This window comes from Oncorhynchus mykiss, chromosome 28, assembly GCF_013265735.2.
Source record: "Oncorhynchus mykiss isolate Arlee chromosome 28, USDA_OmykA_1.1, whole genome shotgun sequence".
NCBI lineage: Eukaryota > Metazoa > Chordata > Actinopteri > Salmoniformes > Salmonidae > Oncorhynchus > Oncorhynchus mykiss.
The window spans coordinates 9,577,765-9,602,336 of NC_048592.1; the positions used below are offsets into that span (position 1 = coordinate 9,577,765).

Here is a 24,572-nt window from a genome sequence, read left to right on the forward strand (position 1 = left end):
TCAGTAGCTAACTGAAATACTCCGGCTAGCATCCATGAACATCAGTAGCTAACTGAAATACTCCAGCTAGCATCCATGAACATCAGTAACTAACTGAAATACTCCAGCTAGCATCCATGAACATCAGTAGCTAACTGAAATACTCCAGCTAGCATCCATGAACATCAGTAGCTAAGTGAAATACTCCAGCTAGCATCCATGAACATCAGTAGCTAACAAATACTCCAGCTTGCATCCATGAACATCAGTAGCTAACTATCTTTCACCAATAGATCTGTGTCTGTGGCTGTGTACTCCCCTCTGAAATGGAACATGATGTATAATGTTATTTTTGCCCACAAACTAGGGTAAAGCAGAAAGCCCTGCGCAGTACTGAGACACTCCACTGCTTTTCCTTTAGGGATTGTAGGTGTTGGTACACCATGTGGTACACCATGGGACAGTGGCAAATGCCAAGACAATTGTCCTTGATGAAGACTAATGGGCCAATAACATTCTGGAGGAGTACAACATTTTGACATTGGAGTTATCTCCCAAAGTGTTGAGGTTGTACTTTTGCTAGAAGAACTGACACAGCAGAAAATGTAACTAGGGCACATACCTGCCCTCAATGGTATTTTTATAATATTTACAGAATACGCTTTTAGGATGACTTTATTTTACAATGCCATTATTAAACATTAGATCAGGGATGGGCAACTGGGGGCTCAGTCGGGGTCTCAATTTACTGTTGAGCGTTAGAATACACAAGGTGCAATTTGGCTGTGGATCAGCGGTTTTTCCAATTGTCAGTCCCTGACAGTCACTCAACTAGCCATGTCAACAAAAATGATTTACATTGGTAAGTTGGTATAGCTAGCTAGCTACACTTGTAGTAATCACATTCTGAATACCAACCAGGACCCTGACCTCGACCCCATTGATGTTGTTAGTCACCCTCACTCAGATCTCATTAACGTTGCATAAATTATGGCAAAATGTGTAGAATTTCAGGAAATGAGTTTTAAAATGGAAAAAATTGATAAAATTGCAAATTTGCTGTAAAATGTTAATACTTATCTTTGCCCCATGGCAGACTTAGTAGAATTGCATGTTATTTGGTATAAAATTGAGAAAAAATAATCTCCACCATATGGCAAAATGTGTAGAATACAAAAAAAATTGCTTTAAAGATGCAACATTTTCTCAAAGCCCCATGGCAAATGTGTACATTCATTCTCCGCCTTCAAGACGGGGGCCAGTAAAATATTTTGCCAGCGAGGTATAGGGGGGAACCAACCAAATCCCGCTTAGGGCCCCCAAAATACTATATCTGGCTACTGGTATAATGCATTTAGTTACAGTAAGAGAGTTAAGTAGAGCCACTGTGGCCCCGCAAGAGGAGTTCATATTTGTTGTGGCCCCCACCCCAATCAAAGTTGCCCATCCCTGTGTTAGTTTAACACTAGTGTGTGAAACAAATGAGACAAGAACATATAACACTCATCAAGGACGTCAAACAAAATGAATTTATTATCTTTCGAAAGACAAGTGTGTAATAATAGACAGTGACAAATGAGTGAGCATGTGTAGCTAATGTATGTCAATGTAGTTGCCACACGCGGACAAGACATCCAAGCAACGTTTCCAGAACGCTTATGGTTGTGTTTGCCTGTGTGGCCAGCCCCCACAGTAATGTTCTGTTCTATGGTAGTTCATGTACAGGTAAATGCCAAGATAAAGGAAACACTTACGCAAATGAGGGATACAAAGTATATTGAAATCAGGTGCTTCCACACAGGTGTGGTTCCTGAGTTAATTATGCAATTAATATCCAACATCATGCTTAGGGTCAGTGTTGAAGTACTCTAGTCCGTTTTCATGACTTGTGACTCAACTTGGACTCGACCACTGGTGACTCGGACTTGGACTCAACTTCTTGACCATTGGCAGCCTGGTCTCAAAGACTAGACGTAACAAAGTAAATGTACATTTGAGACACTCAAATTAGTATGATGTGTTAGGTATGGTTACATAAGACAGAAGGTTACTTAAGGCAAAAATGAAAGGATGGTGATTGGTCGGGGTGGATGGGTGGGTGCATAATGCAAAAGTCTGGAAATTCAAAGATTGCGTGTTCAAATCTCATCATGGACAACTTTAGCATTTTAGCAACTTTAACTACTTGCTACTTTGCATGTTAACTAACCCTTCCCATAACCTTAACCCTTTAACCTAACATTAGCCACAACAAATTGGAATTCATAACATATCATATGAATTGGATGGGCATCCAAAAATGAATACATACCATACGAAACGTAACATATCACACTAAATGGGGAGTCTCGGATTTACATATAGAATAATACAAAATGATCTGAGACCAGGATGCCATTGTTGACTCGGACTCGCCTTCTTGTAACGTTGCACTTGGACTGGATAGGCTACTATGAGATGCAGAATATAAGTGGCACTAGGTGTGCAGAGCAGCGAGGACTCTGCTCTCTAGCAGTGGGAAGGACATGCCACACCTGGCACATGCAGCCTACATCAGCTTGTGAGCTGCGGGGGAGCAAGCGATGTTTGTGGGCAGTCAGGATCCACTCCGGCTCCGATCATAGGCTACACATCGCACAAGTGTCTCTTGCTGCCCTGTAACTACCAGCCTACTATTTAGCTTTGTCTGCTTTACCAAATTGAAGACAATAGTATTGAGTTTAATAGTAAAACAACAGTCTAGCTATGTCTCTCTCCTAGACTATAGAAAAGTAGGCCGTCTTTGAATTTGTCATCTTGCTCTACCCTCTCAATTTCCCCCCTGCATCCCATAGCCAGTCTCCCTTTAGTTTTCACTCTGCAATAAATAAATAAACTACAAATGTCAGTGGATCGATAACAAACAAGTAGTTGAGAGCCTGACTTACCATTCATTTATATAGTAAATAAGTAGTGAAACACAGGTATTGAGTAGAACTTGTGAGGTAGTGATGAATAGTAAATTAGTTGGGTTTCCACATGAGGGAGTGACAATATACTGCCATCTGGTGGTGACCAGAAACAATTGCATAATAAGACCTATTATAAATTGGACGTAACTCGACCATTGGTGACTTGGACTCAAATTCAGCCATAGGGACTCGACCTCGAGGTTTAGTGACTCAACTACAACATTGGGCTAGTATAAAAATGTGCATTTTTATACATGACCATTATTTTGGCTCCCATGGCTAGAAGAGCTCAGTGATCTAGCATTTTCCACCACCATCAACAAAACACCAAATTATGGAATTTCTCGTAGAATAAGGGTGTCACATCCCTCCAGTAGAGTTCCAGACACTTGAGTCTATGTCAAGGCGCATTTACGCTGTTCTGGCGGCTCGTGGTGGCCCAATGCCCTATTAAGACACTATTATCTTGGTGTTTCCTTTATTTTGGTAGTTATGCCAATGTCCTATATGTATGTATGTAGTGTGTGTATACAATTTCAGCAGGTAAAAAAAACACACAAAAAAACTATCTAACATGAAACAGCCACAGGTAGTTGAGTCTCTCTTGTCGTCTCCTCAACCCTCATCTTCGTCGATCTTCCTGTAGCAACCCAACGTGCTCTGACTCAGCCAGTAGTTAGTTGAGTGGGTTCTGCCAGTCTGTGTCTACACATAGGGACCAGAGTTTTCCCTGATTAGGTCTTCAAGTCATGTGAACAGGAAAAACTCTGGGCCCTAGTTACAACTATTGCTTCTTTTCATTTAGAGCCATTTACTTATCGCTAGGCTCCGCAGTAGCTGCATGCATGCATATATATATATATATATATATATATATATATATATATATATATATATATATATATATATATATATATATATATATATATATATATATATATATATATATATATATATATATATATATATGTAGGGCCTGGAGTTTTTCCGGGCGAGGAAAAACTCCAGGCCCTATTATAGGATCATAACTGAGTGCAGGGATGTTTACCATGGAGTCAGTGTAAAGGTGAGTAGGTGGCCAGATTTCATATAACCGCAAGACCTGAGTCTACATTTACTTTCAGAATAGCTACTGTAATATGACCCGCTCCAACCAAGTTCTCGTCTCTGTGGGGTCGCGGTAGAAAAAGAAAATACATCCCAAATCTATACCTGATTTAAAGGGATTATGCAGCGACATGAAAATCGACATAAAAACCCACAGTATAAAAAAAGTGCACGGCTTTTATAAAGGGCGTTGCATTGGCGATCGCAGGGGAGGGGGGTTGTATATCGTAGCTACCGGCCAATAAGGAAATACAAGACATTATTATTATTATAATAATAATAATAATAATAATAATAATAATAATGAGCCTACGGGGGCAAGTCTTCTCTCTGCAACTCTATTCACAGTGTAACAGCATGCTTTTAAAAACAGGGACTATATAAGGGTCTCTATTCAATCCGTATCGCGTATTCACGGTCAACGCTGCATATGTCGGCTTAATTGGAAACGACCGATACATTTTCTAGCGCGCAATCTGGAACGTTCCGGCGATCCAGATTGAATACAGCCCTAGGTCTACGTTAGATCTCTATCAGTCTCTACGTAATTACAGTGCGTGCCTCGTGTGTGTGTGTGTGTGTGTGTGTGTGTGTGTTTATGTGTTTATTTGACACTCATTATTTTCCATCTTGCACAATCATTTTCCAATCCCCTTTTTCTTACTTGATTCTTTCTCCAATGTGACTGTTTTTTCCCCCCTCTACATTGCATAATGAGTCGACTAGTATTCATCTCATCCTGCTATTCTAATGACTTCACCTCTCGCACTCTCGTTCCCTAAGGTACAGCTTCATTTCTAACGGCCCCTCCCTCTCCATTGCTACACTTCTCACCATCCCCCGTCCCAGTTTTTCCCTCCATAACTCATCTCCCATCCTCTGTTTTCCTCAATTTTTTCCCCTCCCCTTCTCACACACACCTCACCTCCTCTCTCGGTCTGTCTGATGTGTCACATTGCACTGAGATCATGGCAGGAGCGCGATTTCTGTCGGAGGATCTTGCTGCCCCGGTGTCTGCTCATCTCCCTGTACTGACCCCTGTCCCGGTCTCCTCGGCCGTAGGACCGCGGCACCAGGCCAGCCAGGAAGCGCTTGGCCTTGCTGGTCAGGCTTTCCCTGCGCCCCGCCCCAGGGTCCCCCTCCGTCCAGCCCGGCCCCACGCAGTCACCCCTGGCAGCCCTCACCGCTCCCTCCAGCAGCTCGGTGGTGCCGTGGTCCAGGGAGGCAGACAGCTCCAGATACTGGCATTCATACATCATGGCACTGGAGTGGGCCTCTGGAACAGGGAGAGATAGAGGGGTGGGGATGTAGAGAATAGAGATACCATGATAAGCCACGTTTAGTGGAAAGGATCAAATCTGATCAGATCAGCTGGGGCTTATCCTACTATTTACTACATGTAACTGATTGACTGGCGTCTCAACCTGATAAGAGTGACATGAAAATAACATTGAATTGAATGGAGCTGAGCTGAGGCAGGGATGAGCCACAATGAGATGAGAGCAACATGAGAACATAGTGTGGCGGTGGCAGTGGCTGGCTGACGTGGAGATGTGAGGGTTGGCCACTGTTCTCTATGACTCAGCAGGGCTTCTGTGTCCCTCACAGCACTCCAACAGCAGACTCCGAGAGCAGGGATGCGACAAGGTAAGGTGAGCGAGAGCGGGGGAGAGAGGTGCAGGGAGGAGAGGAGAGAGGAAGGAGGGGAGGAGAGAGAGGGAAAGATTGTCCCTGCACTCAAAGAAGGAGGGAAATAATACAGACTAAACAGCACAGTCGCTATACGATGAAAACGTCGCAACTCCATTTTTTTTTAGCCAATTTTCTTTTTTTGGTCTGACATTTATTGACTTGAGGACCAATAACATGTATTTATTAGTTAATGGGAAAAAATGTTCTGTTTTGGAGACGAGGTTGTCATCAGTCAGCGACGACATGCAAAGAGCAGCTCGGGCAGATATCAAAGCAACAACATTGTGTAAACAAAGACGGTACAGCTTTACCCTCGCTGAGAAGATGAATGAAAAACACAATGTATACTGTGAGAGGAGAGAGAGAAAAAATGTCACTGTAATTCCATCAATTCATTTTAGGACCTACAATCTCAAGCACAATATGAATGTTGAGTTGTCCACCAGCCAGGCAAGTTCACTTCCTTACTCGGGCTTAAATATCAGTCAGGGAATCAGGACTTGTATCTCAATGACCACATCATTATTGCAGTTCTCTCAGATGGGGAACATGCTGAGCACATGGGTAAGGAGCAGTATCCTAAGAACAACCCTCCTCTCCCCCCCCCTCTCTTTATCTCGCTGACTGCATGCCGAACCCATGACTGAGCATGAGTTCATACACAACACAGACACACACCCCCTTCCATGTCTTATGGTGGGCTAGACAAACTATACTAAAATAAAAAATAAAAATATTTCACCAAAAACAATAGGTCTCACACCCACACAAAACACACAAAACACACAAAACCATCCCCACTCAATCACTTTTATTCACATACTCCTGCACCAGCCCTTGTAACATGGCCTTCCCAGGCATCTCTCCTCTCGGTTCATCCCCCTTATCACAGCTTTCCACACGGCACAAGCAGTGTCACCCACACCACACAGAGAGTAGGGTGAGGTGTGAGAATGTGGTTGCCAGCTGGTACTTTTAAGTGCGAGTCTGTGTGTGCGTGCGTGGGTGCCCGTGTGTGCTGGCAGAGGTACACATGAAAAGCACACACACACACACACACACACACACACGTTAAGATAGTGATAGCCCTGTGCGCTAGAGAGATCATCCAAATAAAGTGGGGGAAGCCTCCAAAAACAACACAGAACAGGAGGCGAGGCACACAGCTGAAGTAACCCTGCAGGGGATGAGATAGGAGGGAGAGCTACGTGTCCATAAACACGTATACTTAAGCAATAAGGCCCCGAGGGGGGTGTGCGATAAGGCCAATAAACCACGGCTAAGGACTGTTCCGACGCACAACGCAACGCCTGGACACAGCCCTTAGCCGTGGCATACTGGCCATATCGCACAAACCCCTGAGGTGTCTTATTGCGGTTCTAAATACTGGTTACCAACGTAATTAGAGCAGTAAAAATAAAAATGTTTTGTCATACCGTTGTATACGGTCCGATATACCATGGCTGTGGGCCAATCAGTGGGCTTGAACCACCCAGTTTATAAAAGTAGGTCGAGGTCACTGCTTTAATTGTGAACAGGTATGATGGGATAATAATAGAAGGAAAACAACAACTGGGGGTTGGTGTCCTATTTTCTGTGGCTTACTGTAGGCTATGTGACTATGAGTTTTGCGTTGTAATTACGGACGAGGTTACAGAGATATAGACATAGGCATTTCCACTAGACTAGATTAATGTGGTTCCGGAATCAGCTTTGTGTGGTTCCAGAATCAGCTTTGTGTCAGAATGGAACAATGATCCACAGAAATAAAAAAATAAAAAAGGTAGCCAACATAATTCCCTGGCCTTAGAGAATGTGTGCTTTTCAATCCACTGGAAGCCATTTCGCAGTGAATCACCGCGCCAAACTGGTGCTTATGGTTTCATTCGGTAACAATTACATGGGTCCATTTTTCTCCCATAAGGAGGTTGCAATGGGAAACATTTCTCTTCCCATATTGCTCCTCACAGCAGCCAGGAATTGATTTTTGGTGATCACAGATAAACTGTCTCTCTGGCTCTCGAATGGAAATACAGTTATAGGTGACAAATGGCATAACACACAGGCACAGATTAGGTGGGCCATGACGAAAGACAGACCGAGGACAAGGGTAGAAAGCAGAGACCAACATTCAAAGGAAATGGAGGGAGCCATGCTGTGCTGAATGTTATGAGGCTCTGCCGGTTTAAACATGAAAATGGTTGGGAAAGGGGGGGGGGTCATTGCATCGACTAAGTATGTACTGCATTCATTTGTATGCAATACTGCATTATCTCTATGCACTGTACGCGATCACATGAGAATGGTGGTTCAAGGTGGAAAGGAGAGACCAGTAGATTGATAGGAGGTACATTATAAAACATTCTGGAGCGCTCAAGGTGATAATGGAGTGTGTTTTTACAGTATAACGAGGGTGTTCTCCCTACCCTCTGTGCTGATCTCCCGAGAGCGGACGAGGTCACTCTTGTTGCCCACGAGGATGATGGGAGTGTGGGGCAGCGACTCCCTGAGGATGAGGCGAAGCTGGGCGGTGCGGTGGAAACTCCTCCTGTCTGTCACAGAGAACACCAGGACAACCACCTCACACTGCAGCGTGGACAGGTCCTACAAACACCAAAACACACACAGAGAGAGAGACATTAAATGACAATGATACACACTTCGTCACTGTCGGATGTGCATTTTTGTGTTTACGTACTCTGCTGAGTGGACTGACAGGGGCTTTGTCCCAAATCCAAAACACATGGTGCCCTTGTGAACTGGCTTCTGACCCTTTTCGCAGTGAAACACTGTTTAACTGGGCTTCCATTAATGTCTCCCTCCCTCTAGTCGTGGCATTTATAGTACGCTTTGGCTCTGAAGGACAGGCCTCTCAGATTCATTCAGGCACACAGGAGAAGAGCTGCCCCCCCCCCCCCCCCTCCTAACCCACCATAGCCAGCCATGTCTGCCTGTGTCTGTTTCTGTCTGTGTGCCCTACATCCACACGACCCTGAAGATGAATTTCAGCCCTCTGGAGAGAGTCTCCGCCTGAAAAATTCACAGCTCCCACAAGCCAAAGAGGATTGCACCCCCACAGCAGGAAATCCATGGTCTCCGGAACCCACTCCATCTCTCTCTGGAGGAGAGGGGAGCTAGCGGCGCGGAAGTGAGCCTGGCCACCTGTCACCTTCTGGGCTGGGCGCGGGGGGACGAGGAGGGGGAGGGGGAGCAGAACTACCAGGCTTTGTGGAGGGAGAGACACACACACACTAATCTTTGTTAGCAGCGAAGAGAAACACGGCCACGTCGCAGATCGATTGGCGGCGTCATGACGGAGAGCTCTCCAGGGTAACTGTGACAACGTAAAAGGGCTTTCCATCAGAGGGATGCTTGCTAACTCAACACTGCGTTTGTCCTCCTTTAGTCAGTCAGCTCCTCTCTGTTCTATTTCACTGCTGTGGCCCAGGCCATCTGTCAGGGCATGCAGCCTTCCCCACACACACACACACACACACCCATAAACATTAGGCGAGCTTGTGAGAGTCAGTTATCTTGTCACTTAGCATACGTCACCATATATGATTCAACTCCTGAGTAAAAGCCATCAACAGCAACCTGACATGTATAATATAATCCCTTTATAATGCCTCCCAGACAGTGTCATCGCCTGTATTCTCCTCCTGTGTCCTGTGTTAAACTCTGTAGCACTATAAATCTATTTGCCCTAAAGCCACTTCTTTACGAGAAACCAGATTCGTTATCAGAGCTCAAAGTAAAGCAGCTTACAGCGTGAACTTGGAAATCAGTTCAGAAATCTCACCTCATAACATCTAAAAACACACAATCACACCCCCACCCTTTCCTGGAACACAAACAGGGACTGGGATTAAAAGAGGAACTACCCCTGAAAACCAACTTCTCCATTTGAAAATGGTCTATGTGGCATGGATGAGTCAGAAACATTTATTGTAGTGTAATTTTTTTTTTGCCACAAAGTGTATATAGGATAGTTTTGGTCATGAAGTCAAGTCTCGAGACCAAACTAGCCAGTTCTAGCATATTGTGTTGCTGGACAGCTGCGCTGACTCAAGACCGGGCATTCAACAGGCAGTTGATACCGTTTCCACGGTAACATGTCTTTACAAATCAAAGTGTATTGGTCCCGTACACAGTTTAGCAGGTGTTAAAGTGGTACAGTGAAATGCTTATGTTACGAGCTCCTAACAAACGCAAACAAACAATTCAAAATGTAAAGAAAATGACAAAGGAAAAAAAAAAGGCAAGAAATCAAGAATGGCAGGAACGAATCCAATTAACAGATCCATAAAGCAGCAGTATCAAGATGCAATCTATACATATGTACACCAGGGGGATTTACACAAGATAAACTAACAATGGTATGTACGGCAGTAGTTATATCAGGAGAGAGCTATGTCAAGAATCCAGTATATAAATAAACTCAACTGCGTTTATTTTCAGCAAACTTGACATGCAGAAATATTTGTATGAACATAACAAGATTCAACTGAGACAAACTGAACAAGTTCCACAGACATGTGACTAACAGAAATGGAATAATGTGTCCCTGAACAAAGGGGGGCGGGGGGGGGGGGTCAAAATCAAAAGTAACAGTCTGGCCACCAGCTGCAATAAGTACTGCAGTGCATCTCCTCCTCATCGACTGCACCATATTTCCCCAGTTCTTGCTGTGAGATTTTATCCCACTCCTCCACCAAGGCACCTGCAAGTTCCCCAACATTTCTGGGGGAAATGGCCCTAGCCCTCACCCTTCGATCCAACAGGTCCCAGACGTTCTCAATGGGATTGAGATCCAGGCTCTTCGCTGGCCATGGCAGAACACGGACATTCCTGTCTTGAAGGAAATCACGCACAGAACGAGCAGTATGGCTGGTGGCATTGTCAGGCTGGAGGGTCATGTCAGGATGAGCCTGCAGGAAGGGTACCACATGAGGGAGGAGGATGTCTTCCCTGTAACACACAGCGTTGCAATTGCCTGTAATGACAAGCTCAGTTTGATGATGCTGAGACACACCGCACCAGACCATAATGCACCCCCCCCCCCCCAATCTCCAAATCGATCCCGCTCCAGAGTACAGGCCTCGGTGTAACGCTCATTCCTTCAACGATAAACGCGAATCCGACCATCACCCCTGGTGAGACAAAACCGCGACTCGTCAGTGAAGAGCACTTTTTGCTCTTCGCTGGTCCAACGACGGTGGGTTTGTGCTCATAGGCGACGTTATTGCCGGTGATGTCTGAGGAGGACCTGCCTTACAACAGGCCTACAAGCCCTCAGTCCAGCCTCTCTCAGCCTATTGCGGACAGTCTGAGCACCGATGGAGGGATTGTGCTTTCCTGGTGTCGGAAAGCACAACTCGGGCAGTTGTTGTTGCCATCCTGTACCTGTCCCGCAGGTGTGATGTTCAGATGTACCGATCCTGTGCAGGTGTTGTTACATGTGGTCTGCCACTTTGAGGACAATCAGCTGTCCGTCCTGTCTCCCTGTAGCGCTGTCTTAGGTGTCTCACAGTACGGACATTGCAATTTATTGCCCTGGCCACATCTGCAGTCCTCATGCCTTCTAGCAGCAGGCCTAAGGCACGTTCACGCAGATGAGCAGGTACCCTGGGCATATTTATTTTGGTGTTTTTCAGAGCCAGTAGAAAGGCCTCTTTAGTGTCCTACGTTTTCATAACTGTGACCTTAATTGCCTACCGTCTGTAAGCTGTTAGTGTCTTAACGACCGTTCCACAGGTGCATGTTCATTAATTGTTTATGGTTCATTGAACAAGCATGGGAAACAGTGTTTAAACCTTTTACAATGAAGATCTGTGAAGTTATTTGGATTTTTACAAATTATCTTTGAAAAGACAGGGTCCTGAAAAATGTCTGTTTCGTTTTTTTTTGCTGAGTTTACATTTGCTGCGTGTATAAACAGTGTAACAAAAATACAATGTACAGTGGTAGAAATATTAGAATAAGCCATGTGAAACGGGAAGCGACCAGTGGTTCAATGTCTCTATAGCATGGGACAGCAGCATTGGCTGAGTGTGTGCGTGTGTGTGTGCACGCGCACGCACCTGCGTGTGTTCATGAGTATGAGGTATGTGTGAAAGCTTGTGTGTGCAGTTTGTGTGAGTGAGTGTGCATCACTTGGTAGACGGCTAATGATGGCTGTTCAACAGTGATGGTCTGGTAATAGAAGCTGTTTTTTTAGTCTCTCTGTCTTGGCTTTGATGCATCTGTACGGTCTCGGTCTGTCAGATGGTAGCCGAGTGAACAGTCCGTGGCTCGGGTGACGGAGGTCGTTGATGATCTTCATGGCCTTTTTGAAACCGGGTGCTGTCGTAGATGTCCTGCGGGGGAAGGCAGCGTGGGCCCGGTGAGGCATTGGGCTGTCTGCACCACCCTCTGGAGAGCCAGGCGGTTGAGGGTGGGAGCGGTTGCCATAGCAGGCGGTGATGCAAGCCCAACAGAATGCTCTCATTGGTGCGTCTGCAGAGGGTCTTAGGGGACCAACTTATTTAGTCGCCTGAGGTTGTAGAGGCGCTGTTGCACCTTCTTCACCACAATGTCAGTGTGGCGAGACCATTTCAGGTCCTCAGTGATGTGCACGCTTAGGAACTTGAAGCTTTTGACCCTGCAGCTATCATCAAGCTATGCTAGCTAGCTGCCGTCTGCTTGGCTAAACACCAAGTCAGCGCAGGCCTTAGCCTACACATAGAACTGAATTAGGGCGGCAGGTAGATGAGCGGTTAAGAGCGTTGGGCCAGTAACCGAAGGCTTCAATCCCTGAGCCGACTAGGTCAAAATACTGTCGATGTGCCCTTGAGTAAGGCACTTAATCCTAATTGCCCCTGTAAATCGCTCAGGATAAGAGCGTCCGCGAAATGATTCAAATGTAGCTGACCATCTTGAGATGGCGAGATAGTAAGGAGGGGAAAGGTCCTCAACCTCAACTTTCTTCTCTCCATAACAAAGCCATCTTGGATTACCTTAGCTCACTGTACTCACTACTGTCCTTGTTTGTGATTGTGATTTAAAAATGGCAACGACACACCCAAGAAACACCCACATCAAACAACACCCGTAAGACAACTCGTTTGGCTTCAGCAGTGACACTGGATATAATGACTAGATGCTTCTCAAGCTCCCGCCTATTCCTCTCTTTGGATTGGTTGACACATCTAATTATTTGAATATTTTTTTGAATATTTGACGAGGGGGGGTGTTGACATCAACCGCCTGTATTCAACGGAGAGTGAGATGCTATGCTAGCCTCATGAATATGGATAGACCTTCTCGAACTTCAACAGGGGCAACTCTGTTTTTTTCCCTCAAGGTTGCCGGGATATCAACCTCAGCATTATGAAAACTATTAGATCAAATAAGCCTGACGTAAGCCGCTCATTGCCGCCCAGACAAAAAAAACGCCTCACTTGCTTAATAATTCATGATCTGCTCAACAGGATTTTTGGCGGAGTAAACCCGCTCACGTCGCCTCCTCCTCCTGGCTTCAGTTATGGCCGCTAGCATTTGTTAATGACCAAGCTTGGAAACGAGGCCAAATTAGAAAGTTCCGTCGTTCTTTAAACAAGAGGAAAAAAATAATCAGTCCAGGGTCCAGATCGTCAGAATAAAATAGGTCAAGAGAAAGATGAATGGAGAGGGAGCGAGAGAGAGGAGATAGATTGGCCCAGAGACCTTCCTCTGGTTGAGGAGTCAAAATCTGATAATTGGATGTAACTCTTTAGTGGAGCTGAGTGCTGGGTTGGTTTCTTGGGGCTGCATCGAGGCACCACACCCCTCCGGGCTGACATTATAGAGGCTAGCTCCGGCCGTATACACACACACAAACGTAGAATAGACACACAACAATAGATACTGACCGCACTATCTAGACACACATAAGACTGCTCTGCATACACAAATATACAACGCCACAAACTGACCGCGTTACACAACACTGCAGAACTGCCACCTCCCTTCACAAATACACAACGATATAGACTGATCTTTCACTACACAAATACGCACAACAAGAGACTGATAAATATACACAACGATGCAGACTGACTTCTCTACACAAACAAATGCAGAATGACCAGCCACAACAACCAGTCTACACACAAAGAACAACAGAATGACCGGTCAACATAAATACACAACAGTGCAGTCTAAAAAATATACACATCACTGTAAAGACAAATATCTCCACACAAATACCTGTTCACTGAACTCTTTATATAGACACAAAACATCCCAAAATTCCTACTAGAAAATACCATTTTACACACCAAAACAATCCTTCACAAATAAACACACCATCTAAAAACCACACACATCCTTGTCTCCGTAGAAAATGGCTAATACAGTATATATACAAAAGTATCTGGACATCCCCTTCAAATGAGTGGATTTGGCTATTTCAGCCACACCAATTGCTGACAGACATAAAATCAAGCACAAAGCCATGCAATCTCCATAGACAAACATTGGCCTTACTGAAGAGCTCAGTGACTTTCAACGTGGCACCGTCATTGGATGCCACCTTTCAAACAAGTCGGTGTGTCATATTTCTGCCCTGCTAGAGACGTCTCAGTCAACTGTAAGTGCTGCGATTGTGAAGTGGAAACGTCTAGGAGCAACAACGTCTCAGCCGTGAAGAGGTAGGCCACACAAGCTCACAGAATGGGATGGGACCGCCGAGTGCTGAACCGTATATACATTTTAAGTCCTTGGTTGCAACACTCACTACCGAGCTCCAAACTGCCTCTGGAAGCAACGTCAGCACAATAAATGTTTGTCAGGAGCTTCATGAAATGGGTTTCCATGGCCAAGCAGCCGCACACAAGCCTAAGATCACCATGCACAATGCGAAGCATCGCCTGGAGTGGTGTAAAGCTCGCCACCATTGGACTCTGGAGCAGTGGTAATGCGTTCTCTGGAGAGATGACTCACGCTTCACCATCTGGTTTTGGAGGATGCCAGTAGAATGCTACCTGACCCAATGTATAATGCCAACTGTAAAGTTTGGTGGAAGAGGAATAATGGTCTGGGGATGTTTTTCATGGTTCGGGCTAGGCCCCTTAGTTCCAATGAAGGGAAATCTTAACACTACAGCATACAACGACATTGTTGACAATTCTGTGCTTCCAACTTCCTTTCCTGTTTCAGCATGACAATGCCCCCGTGCACAAAGCGAGGTCCAAACAGAAATGGTTTGTCGAGATCGGTGTGGAAGAACTTGACTGGCCTGCACAGAGCTCTGACCTCAACCCCATCAAAACACCTTTGGGATGAATTGGAACGCCGACTGCGAGCCAGGCCTAATCGTCCCAACATCAGCGCCCGACCTCACTAATGCTTGTTGCTGATGCTCGTGCAAGCAAGTCCCTGCAGCAACATTATGGGGGACCAACCCCATATTAATGCCCATGATTTTGGAATGAAATGTTCGACTTCCAGGTGTCCACATACTTTTGGTAATGTAGCGTATATACTGGCTTACTACAACTGACCTCAGACTCCATCCAGGATTTTCTAGTATAACTATTTAATAGTTATTAAATAATTATGGACACCTCCAGCAGACAGACAGTGTAATTTGAGAGGCTGACTTGTGTAGTAATTAATGGCTCCACGCTGAGATCCAGTCACTCACAGCTGGCTCAGACCTCCAGCATGGAGAAATCCTGGTGGTGAATACAGGTGAAACTAGCCTGTTATTAGAGAGGGGAAGCACTAGAGAGTCAACCCACAGCCATCAAAACACCTTGGCTCCTCCCATTGACCATGATAGATGCTGATTGGCTGTGGTGTACACAGAGAACGACCCATGGTACAGTAAATGTAACATGTACAGAGGAAATCCTCGGCCTGTCAGGTCACAGCCAAGCATGCACTGGCTATTTTAGGAAGCTGGATGACTTATTTAAGCCATTCTCTGCCTGACGTCAAGAGCACTCCAAGTCCCATGGCTAGCTGAAGAGAAACTCGGAGAGCCGCTGTGTGTGTGTGTGTGTACTCAGTGAAATCTTCTATGGTGATGTGGCTGGATGGCTGTGAGGGCTGCCTAGTGTGAGACTCGGTTGCTTTAACATGGAAGCTTCAACTTGAGTAGCAGCTGGTGTGAATCAGCTGGGAATCAAGGAACCATACACAGCAGTTATCTATTTGTTGATTCTTTTTTTTAATCCGATAAAAACACCCAACTATAATTAGCGGGGTTATGAAGAGGTACTGTACATGAAGCTAGAATAAAACCAGTGCTTTCCCCCCGGGGAGCAAGAAGCTTTGTAGCCCAATGCTTCTACATGATTTGACCCATGAGGGGGGTGGGATTTGTTCAGTCCACTGGTCACCATGGTAACCTGGGGAGGGTGGGGCACCCATGGAATAGGGGACTAGCTAGGGACTCGGGAGCTAGTCAAAATCCTCCGGAGGTCATTGCACACACATACACACTGCTCTACTCTGCTGCTCCTGTCAGTGTCAAGGGTCATTTGATGGGCAGCGTGTCGTGGCGCAAGCATTAGCAGTGAAAGGAGGGTGTGGGTGGGCGTGTTTGAGTGACAGTGCGCGTGTGTGTGTGCGTGTTGGGGGAGAGGGAGCTGGTCCAGTCCCCTCTCGCTCTCTGCCGCTGCTGGGCTGGAGCGGCTCCAAATCCCGCTGGCCTGCTTATGTTGCCATGGCTTAATACCAGCGCTTGCATTAGCACGCAGAGAATAACAAATGTAATTGACTTTCAGAGAGAGTTAACTTGAACAAAAAAAAAAAAAGGGGTCAGTTCTGAGTATGACAGGGAGAACACGAAAGAGAGGGGGGGAGATGGATTTTGAGATGATGACACAGCTGTAGGAAATGAGGTCAACTTGGGAAGAGATAGTGAGGAGAAAGAGAGAGGTACCGGAGAAAGGGAGATCAGACAGTTAAAGAAGTGAAAGGCCTTTAAATGGAGTTCCCCTGAGCTAGGTTTAAATAATTCAGACTCGGTAAACCAAGGAGGACTCCTGAGGGGTATCCTACAATGCAAGCTAGATCTACTGAGGGTTTTTGTAAAAGGTAGCCAGCTTCAGTTAGCTTCACATTCCAGCTAAGGCTTCATCCATATTACGATGGTGGATATTGCTCATCCACCGATCCAGCTTGTAGCTGCGTGTGCATGTCGCACGTGGCTAGTTGAACGCCAAACTCTTCATTGAGACAATGCTGAACCTTCAATCCATGGGCGAGTCAGTGCCACATTTGAAATTGTGTCAAAATCTAAATGAAAGAAAATTGATCTTGCATATTCATCAGGCTAGTGTGTGAAACAGACTTTAAGGGCCTTCTTTATTTTATTACTTATTGGTAGACCCCTTTCCTGCAGTCAATGACCAAAAGCGCCATCTAGTGGCCTCATGGGTGGAATGTTATGAATATTTTTCATAATTGCATAGTTAATAAAATCTAGTGTTTCTATGTCAAACATACAACGTGTCATTGAGATGCAAACTCAAAATGTAATATTTCAACTCTAGATCTGACATGGTACAGGTTTCTATTTTTTAAAGCCCATAACCATGTGAGTGAGGTGTATACTTTCGTTTCAAATTAGATTTTATAAGACTACCAACAATCACTCTGTGTGACCCTGATTTAGCCCACTGCAGTCAAAGGTTCATGCCGTCTTGTGTGTTTATCAATGCACCTTTACCTCCCTTTCTTCCCATCGATACAATAATTGTATTAAGTCATACAAACGTTTTACTGTGCGCGACGTTTCAAATGCATTCGGTCTTTACTAAATGTGTAATGTGATTGTTTTAATAGTGTTGTTAAAATTACCTATGTAAAAAGCGTTTGATGAATAAAATCTGTAAATCGCTCGTCTTCCTCAAAGGAAGGGGAAGATGGCGCAATCTTTGCGAGAGGGAGGGAATCTGATTTTATTGGCGCTCAACTCGCGACTCAGACAACTTCATTCAGGATAAATGGAGTCAGCCCTGAGCTAGACCTGCTCTCCCGAGTTGACGAAAGTTACTTCGCTAACTCCTCAAACCATAGGGCTCTGGACTTCTGGTAGAGAGACAGACTCGGGGCTCGATTCAATCCGTATCGCAGAAGTTCAGTGCTATAGCGCAATTTAAATTTAAAGGCAACGTTCCCGCGGTTCGCAGAGACTGCATTCACGGTAGACACTACATATGGACGACTAAATCCGAAATGACCTTTATAATTCCAATCGTGCTACAGCGCTGCACTTCCACGGTACGGATTGAAGCGAGCCCTAGGTCACGTGGCTGTACACATAGCACTGCACTGACTGCACCATCATCACAGAAGGCCATCACATGGTTAATATTAAACTATTACAGTGTACTTTATCATAATGAAATCCTCAGTGACACACACACACACACACACACACACACAACAGATGAGCCTCAGAGCAGCTGTGCTCCTCTAGCCTCATTATAATTCACTGAATACGACAAAACATCTCATTCAAAGCGCATTCAAATTCTGCCTATAGAGAGGATGGTACACATTCATGCTGTTTGTAATATGTAATGAAGAGAAGAACTGGCACGACCGCCCTACAAATATCTGCAGCAAATTAAAGCAATTTAAATTTTTTGTAAGTTACCATTTCATTTGTTGTATTTTTATAAAAAGGGATAATATAAAAACCGGTCTGCCACTGCCTCGAGGTGGCCACACACACGTAGGGTTGAACAATTCTTTAAACGTTCAACAAATTCCCTGGTTTCCCCGAAATTCCGGCTGGATGATTTCCAGAATGAGGAGGGAATCAATTGGAAATCCGGTACCCTCCAACCAGCATTTCTGGAAGCCCAATGATTTTTTATTTAAAGTTCCCGGAATTCTGCAACCCTACGCACGCTTCCTGACACATTTCCATTTCAAATGCAGCAGTGTGAACAGGAATACTGGCAGAGGGAATTGCATTCAGAGAGAACGAGACAGACCAAGAAAAGAGTATAGAGAGGTGGCACAACACATTACACATGAATGGAATGTCGGTGTCGTGTGCCATAAATAGCTCACCTGTTTCCAGTTGTCATAAATGATGACTGAACTCTGCTCATCGTCAACTGACACCGTGCGCTCGTAGCCTTCTCCTGGAAACAGACGTGCTTGTCACAAACACACACACGTCAACATAGTGACACTCAAAACACAAGCTCATAAATGCTTTGAGGTGAATACACAGCACAGGGAAGTCATTCAGCCCATTTGGACCGGTCCAGTTAACCTGGGCCCAAAGCTGGTATTATTACACAATGACAGCCTGAGGAGTTGTCCCAGATCTGGGACAAGGTTATTGTAGAATACACAAGGGTGCCCCACATAAAACATTGAGGTTACAGAAAGAGCTAAACACTTGAAAACAAGTCAAATCTCCAAGCAGCCTAGGATCTACATCCTGTGTGGACTGCCTCTTCATGACGTGTCTGTGGCAGCACCTCCTACAGAGCAGTATGCCCATCCCTTTCCTGGGGCATTGATTGATTATTTGGCCCAAGACTGGTGTTATTATTACCCTGGCCTTCAAGACGGCACAATGACACACAGTGCTGGCGAATGGCGGCTGGTCTCGTTATCGCTCAGCCTTGAGTGCACTCAGAAAGTAAATAGGGAAAGTGACTTTCAATATCACGACTCCGATTGGTGTTGCTCTTTTGTGGCAGCTGACATTAGGTCATTGACATAAAGTAGACACCATGTGCACACTGCACGCACACTCCCAACGCGCAAGCACGCACAACACAAACACACACAGAATAACTTTACCACAGGCTGTTTCAGAGTCCACAGACAGTGAGCTGTCTGACAGTCCAGCCAGGGCCAGAGAGAGTGCCGATTTCCCAACCCCATTCTGCCCAAGTAGTACGATCCTTATGGCACTCCCGTGACACCCCTCCGACGCCTGACTAAATGATTCATCCCGGCAAAGGGCGTCACTGATTGGCAGCGTGGCCGGCTCGTCAATCCCTGGTATCCAGTCATGGTCCTCTGATACGGCCTCCTCCCGCCTCAGCTGGTGCTTGATTGGTAGAGGTGTGCTCCCTCTTCTCAGAGGGGGAGCGGCGGTGAGAAACATACTGTACTGAGAGAGACGAGAATGGTAGTGAGTACACAGCCCAATGGACATGACCCTCGTGAGAATGGAGCTGAGAGCATGTTAACACAGGAGAGGAAGTGTTACACAAAGAATTGATACAGCAGGCCTTCTACTACGGAGACAAGGATGGGAAGAGAGAGGAAGAGCGAGCGTGTGTGTGTGTGTGTGAGAGGGAGAGAGGCAGGGAGAGAGGTGAAGCAAGAGACCGAGAGAGATCCACAGAGAGAGAGAGAGAGAGAGTTAATATACTATGTAAAAGGGGTGGTACTGTACGGCAGGACTTCCCAAACTCCATCCCCTATGACTTCACTGCTGATCCAAACAACCCACCTTCAATTATTTGAATCAGCTGTGTAGTGCTAGGAAACCCTGCTGCACAGCTTAGTGACTGATGGGACTCTGGGATGCATTAGCAGAATGTAGGTCAAAACATGAATGTCCATGACCCCTCCTCCCTCCCATCCTTGCATGAAACACACACACACACAGTAAACTGTGCATCCTGTGTGGGCTCTATGTACGTAAACAGTAAACACCTAAGCCTAAACCTTTGTGTGTGCATATGCAAACACACACACACACTTCACTGTCCTCTGATTTCAACAACACTAAGGGCCGCTTAGGATAACACTGCCAACAGTCCGCCTTAAACAAAAGCATTGCGGCGAGCGTTCTGTGAGTATGGAGCACCAGGTCAGTCAGATGACCTCCATCAATATTAATACAGCAATTAGTCTAGGTGGAGCCCTCACGCTGTGAGCCAGCAACCAGCCATGAGCAGGTGTGCCTGTGGCTGAGCTATAGAAGCTCCACTCCTCTCAGTGACACACAGGGAGAGAGAGAGAGTGTACTGCTGGACTCAGCCACATAACCAATTAGACTAATTGAGAGGGTCTAATTAATTAATCATGGTCAAGGAGACGCAGGGGAGGGATAAAGAAAGACACAGAAGATTCTGTGACAAGGGTGAGGGGAGCATGTCATCAGTTAATTTCACCCTGACTGACTGACAGGTGATAACTAGGGTAAACAGTAAAAACACAGAGAAGGAGGCAATAACATATTACAGTACAGTAAAGGCAATGCTGTGTTGCTATATTTCTATATTAAATATCATCACTGTAAAACGTCAATTAGCGTACTCTTGCTTCTAGGCTACTATGGTGTTTCCCCTAAAGTGCAATACATTAGGCCCACTATTATTATTTCACCCAGCGGTGTTCACATTTCAATTGCAGTGTTGGAATTCCACATTTAGAGTAATTATACTGCAGCATAATAATAACACTAATTAGGATTCATTTATTCTAAAAGAGAGAAGAAAAAAAGACTCAATTGAATACTGTACAAATACTGTACATTTCACAACTGAGTGTCCGCATCTTTTGAAGGCGACAGACGAGGTGGGATAGAGTGCGTTGTGAACATAAAAGTGTCCGCGTGCTTCTAGAATGCTAGCCTACTTATTGCGAGGCTCTTTTCTTGAGTCGTTCCACTAAAGAGGATGTGTAGCCTACACCGCAATTGTGTGTAACAATTCAATATAGCCTACTGAACTTAAAGAAAACGTTTGGCACACGTAAACAGCGAGGTGATGCTAGAAAAAAGAAAAAAAAGAAGGTATGTCACCTTACCTGGTCAGTCATCGTGTTCAATTCTTCCTCTATTTTTCAGAAAGAAAGTGTTTACCTGCGACCACCACTATCTATGTCAAGTCATTTGCGATCGCACCTAACTAGTGCGTCTCGACAGTCACAACGGGGAAGTATAGATGCGGGCGAACAAAAGAAGCGCATCTAATGTCAATTAACATTGCGAAACCATTTTCCGGTGCAATTAATTCCTCCGGAAGCCCCTTGGTCTCGATATGTAGATTTTAATTTAAGAACAATGCAACGCATGTGTCTAGGTGGCCTGCCCTACACCTGCTTCTGGGAGTGTTATGAATAAGCGGCTTTTCTCGTGCACCAAAAAAAAAAAAAACTTTAGCACGCCCCCTCCTCATCCCCTCCTCTTGTCCCACGCCCAAGAATGCGCTCCAGTGTGTACCTGAGTTGCTCTCTCTCTCTCTCCTCTTTCTCTATTTTACTATAATAAATATGCATCAGGGCCGCGTCCTTGACTAAAGTCTTGGCTGTCACTGCCAGCATTACTCATGCATAAAAAAGCAAGCACAACCTGACCGCTCTCCCAGAACATTCTGCCTGCCGTTGATTGCTCGAGCCGCTAGAGGGAAGCAAAGTACAATTTTCTGAAGAATGTTTGTGACGGAAATGGAATAGGGTTTTCGTGCTCCAAGCAACATCTGAATGTAGTGAATTGCTCTGATATGGTGACTGTGAAATCATATGAACCTATTGGTTCTCATCCGTTGGATGTTAGAAGCTGCATCAATTTACGACCATAGTATTTATGACTGTGTCATTCAGGGGCTTAACTAAAATGGTCTGTCCGTGACCTTATAACCTTATGGTGGTTTGTACTCGCATGACTCACCCTGTATCTGTGATGATCCTGTATCTGGCTGGTTATTAGACCGGGTTGTCTATGCACCTTAAGACTGTATTAGCCCACTAAGTTAAAGCCTGCAGGCATTTTCTCTGGGAGCTAACACAGGTCTGTATATAGGTCTCGGGTGAGGTTTTGTTACTTATCACATGAACAACATTTCACTGAACCACCTCCAACACACTCACTACACCCCGGGGATAATGAACAAGATCCCTGGTCGCTCCTTGTGGTTGATTGTTACATACTCACGTTGCTGATAAAGCAATTTCCTGTGTCTGTCTATCTCTCTGTCTGGGCCCCAACCTCAGTGGCATTTAGGTAGCATGTACTGGTTAGAGGAAGACTGATGCAGACTGAATGAGGACTGAATGGGGACTGGGAGACGAGCTAGCACTCCTCAATGGGCCTGTGGAGCTGAGCTTTAATCTGCAGACTTTAATTAAGTCTCATCAAGCCATCAGAGCGAGAGCCGTGTGTGTGAGAGAATATCAGTGTAGACGGATCACTGAGATAACTGCACTCATTAACGGCAAGCTCAGCCGGACAAAATTCTGCCTGCTCCATATTAATGGGCTGCAAAGATTATCAATAGCGTACAGCATGTTTCCATCTGAAATAGGTTAGAGGGGTCAAGTGACAAATTGGGCAGATTTGAGACTAAACTGAAATGACTGCAATTTTCTCTGTTCATCCCAGCTCGCCAATCTATTTTTTCTCATGGTGAGTTTGTTGGATGGTGGTCACAATTCAGATTGGTGATTGAACATTGAAGAAGTGGATGGATGCAGATGTTTTACTTTTAAAACAGAGATGCAAGTTCAGGTCCCAAGAAAGAAAGAGATCTGCTGTTGCATCTGACAATTCATCTTGATGGTTCTACAGACGTCTCAAATAAAACCGTGAAGGACCTTGGCGTTACTCTGGACCTTGATCTCTGTTTTGACTAAATTAATCAAGAATATTTCAAGGGCAGCTTTTTACCATCTTCGTAACATTGCAAAAATCAAAAACTCTTTGTCCAATAAATGATGCAGAAAAGTGAATCCATGCTTTTGTCGCTTCTAGATTAGACTACTGCAATGCTCTACTCTCTTGCTACCCGAATAAAGCACAAAAAAAACTTCATTTAGTGCAAAACATGGCTGCTAGAATCTTGACTAGAACCAACCAATTTGAGCATATTACCCCTGTGCTAGCCTCTCTACAACAGTTTCCTGTTAAGGATATGGCTGATTTCAAGGTTTTACTGTTAACCTACAAAGCATTACATGGACTTGCTCCTTCCTATCTCTCTGATTTGGTCCTGCCGTACATACCTACACGCTCACAAGAAGTAGGTCTGCTTATTGTCCCTAGAATTTCTAAGCAAACAGCTGGTGGCAGGGCTTTCTCCTATAGAGTTCCATTTTTGGGGAATGGTCTGCCTATCCATGTGAGAGACACAGACTCGGTTTCGACCTTTAAGTCTTTACTGAAGACTCATCTCTTCAGTATGTACTATGATTGAGTGTAGTCTGTCCCCGGGGTAGGAAGGTGAACGACAAGGCGCTGGAGCGGCGAACCGCCCTTGCTGTCTCTGCCTGGCCGGCCTCCCTCTCTCCACTGGGATTCTCTGCGTCTGACTCTATTACGGGGACTGAGTCACTGGCTTACTAGTGCTCTTGCATGCCGTCCCTAGGAGGGGTGCGTCACTTGAGTGGGTTGAGTCACAGACGTGATCTCCCTGTCTGGTTTTGTACCCCCTCTGGCTGGTGCTGTGGATGAGATATTTGTGGACTATACTCAGCCTTGTCTCAGGGTAGTAAGTTGGTGGTCAGGTCATTTCCCTCTAGTGGTGGGGGACTGTGCTTTGGCAAAGTGAGTGGGGTTATATCCTGCCTGGTTGGCCCTGTCTGGGAGTATCGTCGGACGGGGCCACAGTGCCCCCCCCCCCTCCCCCGCCTCAGCCTCAGTTTACAGTATCTATGCTGTAATAGTCTCTGTGTCGGGCCTGATGACTCCTGGTCGTGCTGCTGCTCCAATTTCAACTGTTCTGCCTATGGAAACCTGACCTGTTCAATGGACGTGCTACCTTATCCCTGACCTGCTGTTTTTACTCTTCCTCTCTCTCTCCCTCTCTACCGCACCTGCTGTCTCGACCTCTGAATGCTCGGCTATGAAAAGCCAACTGACATTTACTCCTGAGGTACTGACCTGTT

At 45.4% G+C, this 24,572-nt stretch overlaps 1 protein-coding gene across 3 annotated transcripts; it reads right to left on the reverse strand.

Annotated features, from left to right (window-relative positions):
- Nucleotides 1–1,485: 1,485 nt before the first annotated feature.
- Nucleotides 1,486–21,859, reverse strand: LOC110508470 (GTP-binding protein REM 2). 3 transcript variants are annotated; one of them, XM_021589005.2, is made up of 6 exons: nucleotides 21,498–21,859; nucleotides 19,533–19,848; nucleotides 18,786–18,874; nucleotides 8,156–8,333; nucleotides 4,958–5,313; nucleotides 1,486–3,635 (listed from the first exon to the last, which is right to left on the reverse strand). In XM_021589005.2, exons 1-5 carry the CDS (start codon nucleotides 21,507–21,509, stop codon nucleotides 4,988–4,990), a joined length of 921 nt encoding a protein of 306 aa, XP_021444680.1. In that variant the 5' UTR covers nucleotides 21,510–21,859; the 3' UTR covers nucleotides 1,486–3,635; nucleotides 4,958–4,987. The 3 variants fall into 3 exon arrangements, with proteins under 3 accessions (XP_021444680.1, XP_021444679.1, XP_021444681.1); XM_021589004.2 differs by having other exon boundaries at nucleotides 4,963–5,313; nucleotides 21,498–21,850; XM_021589006.2 differs by having other exon boundaries at nucleotides 3,500–3,635; nucleotides 4,963–5,313; nucleotides 18,786–18,859; nucleotides 21,498–21,848.
- Nucleotides 21,860–24,572: the final 2,713 nt, after the last annotated feature.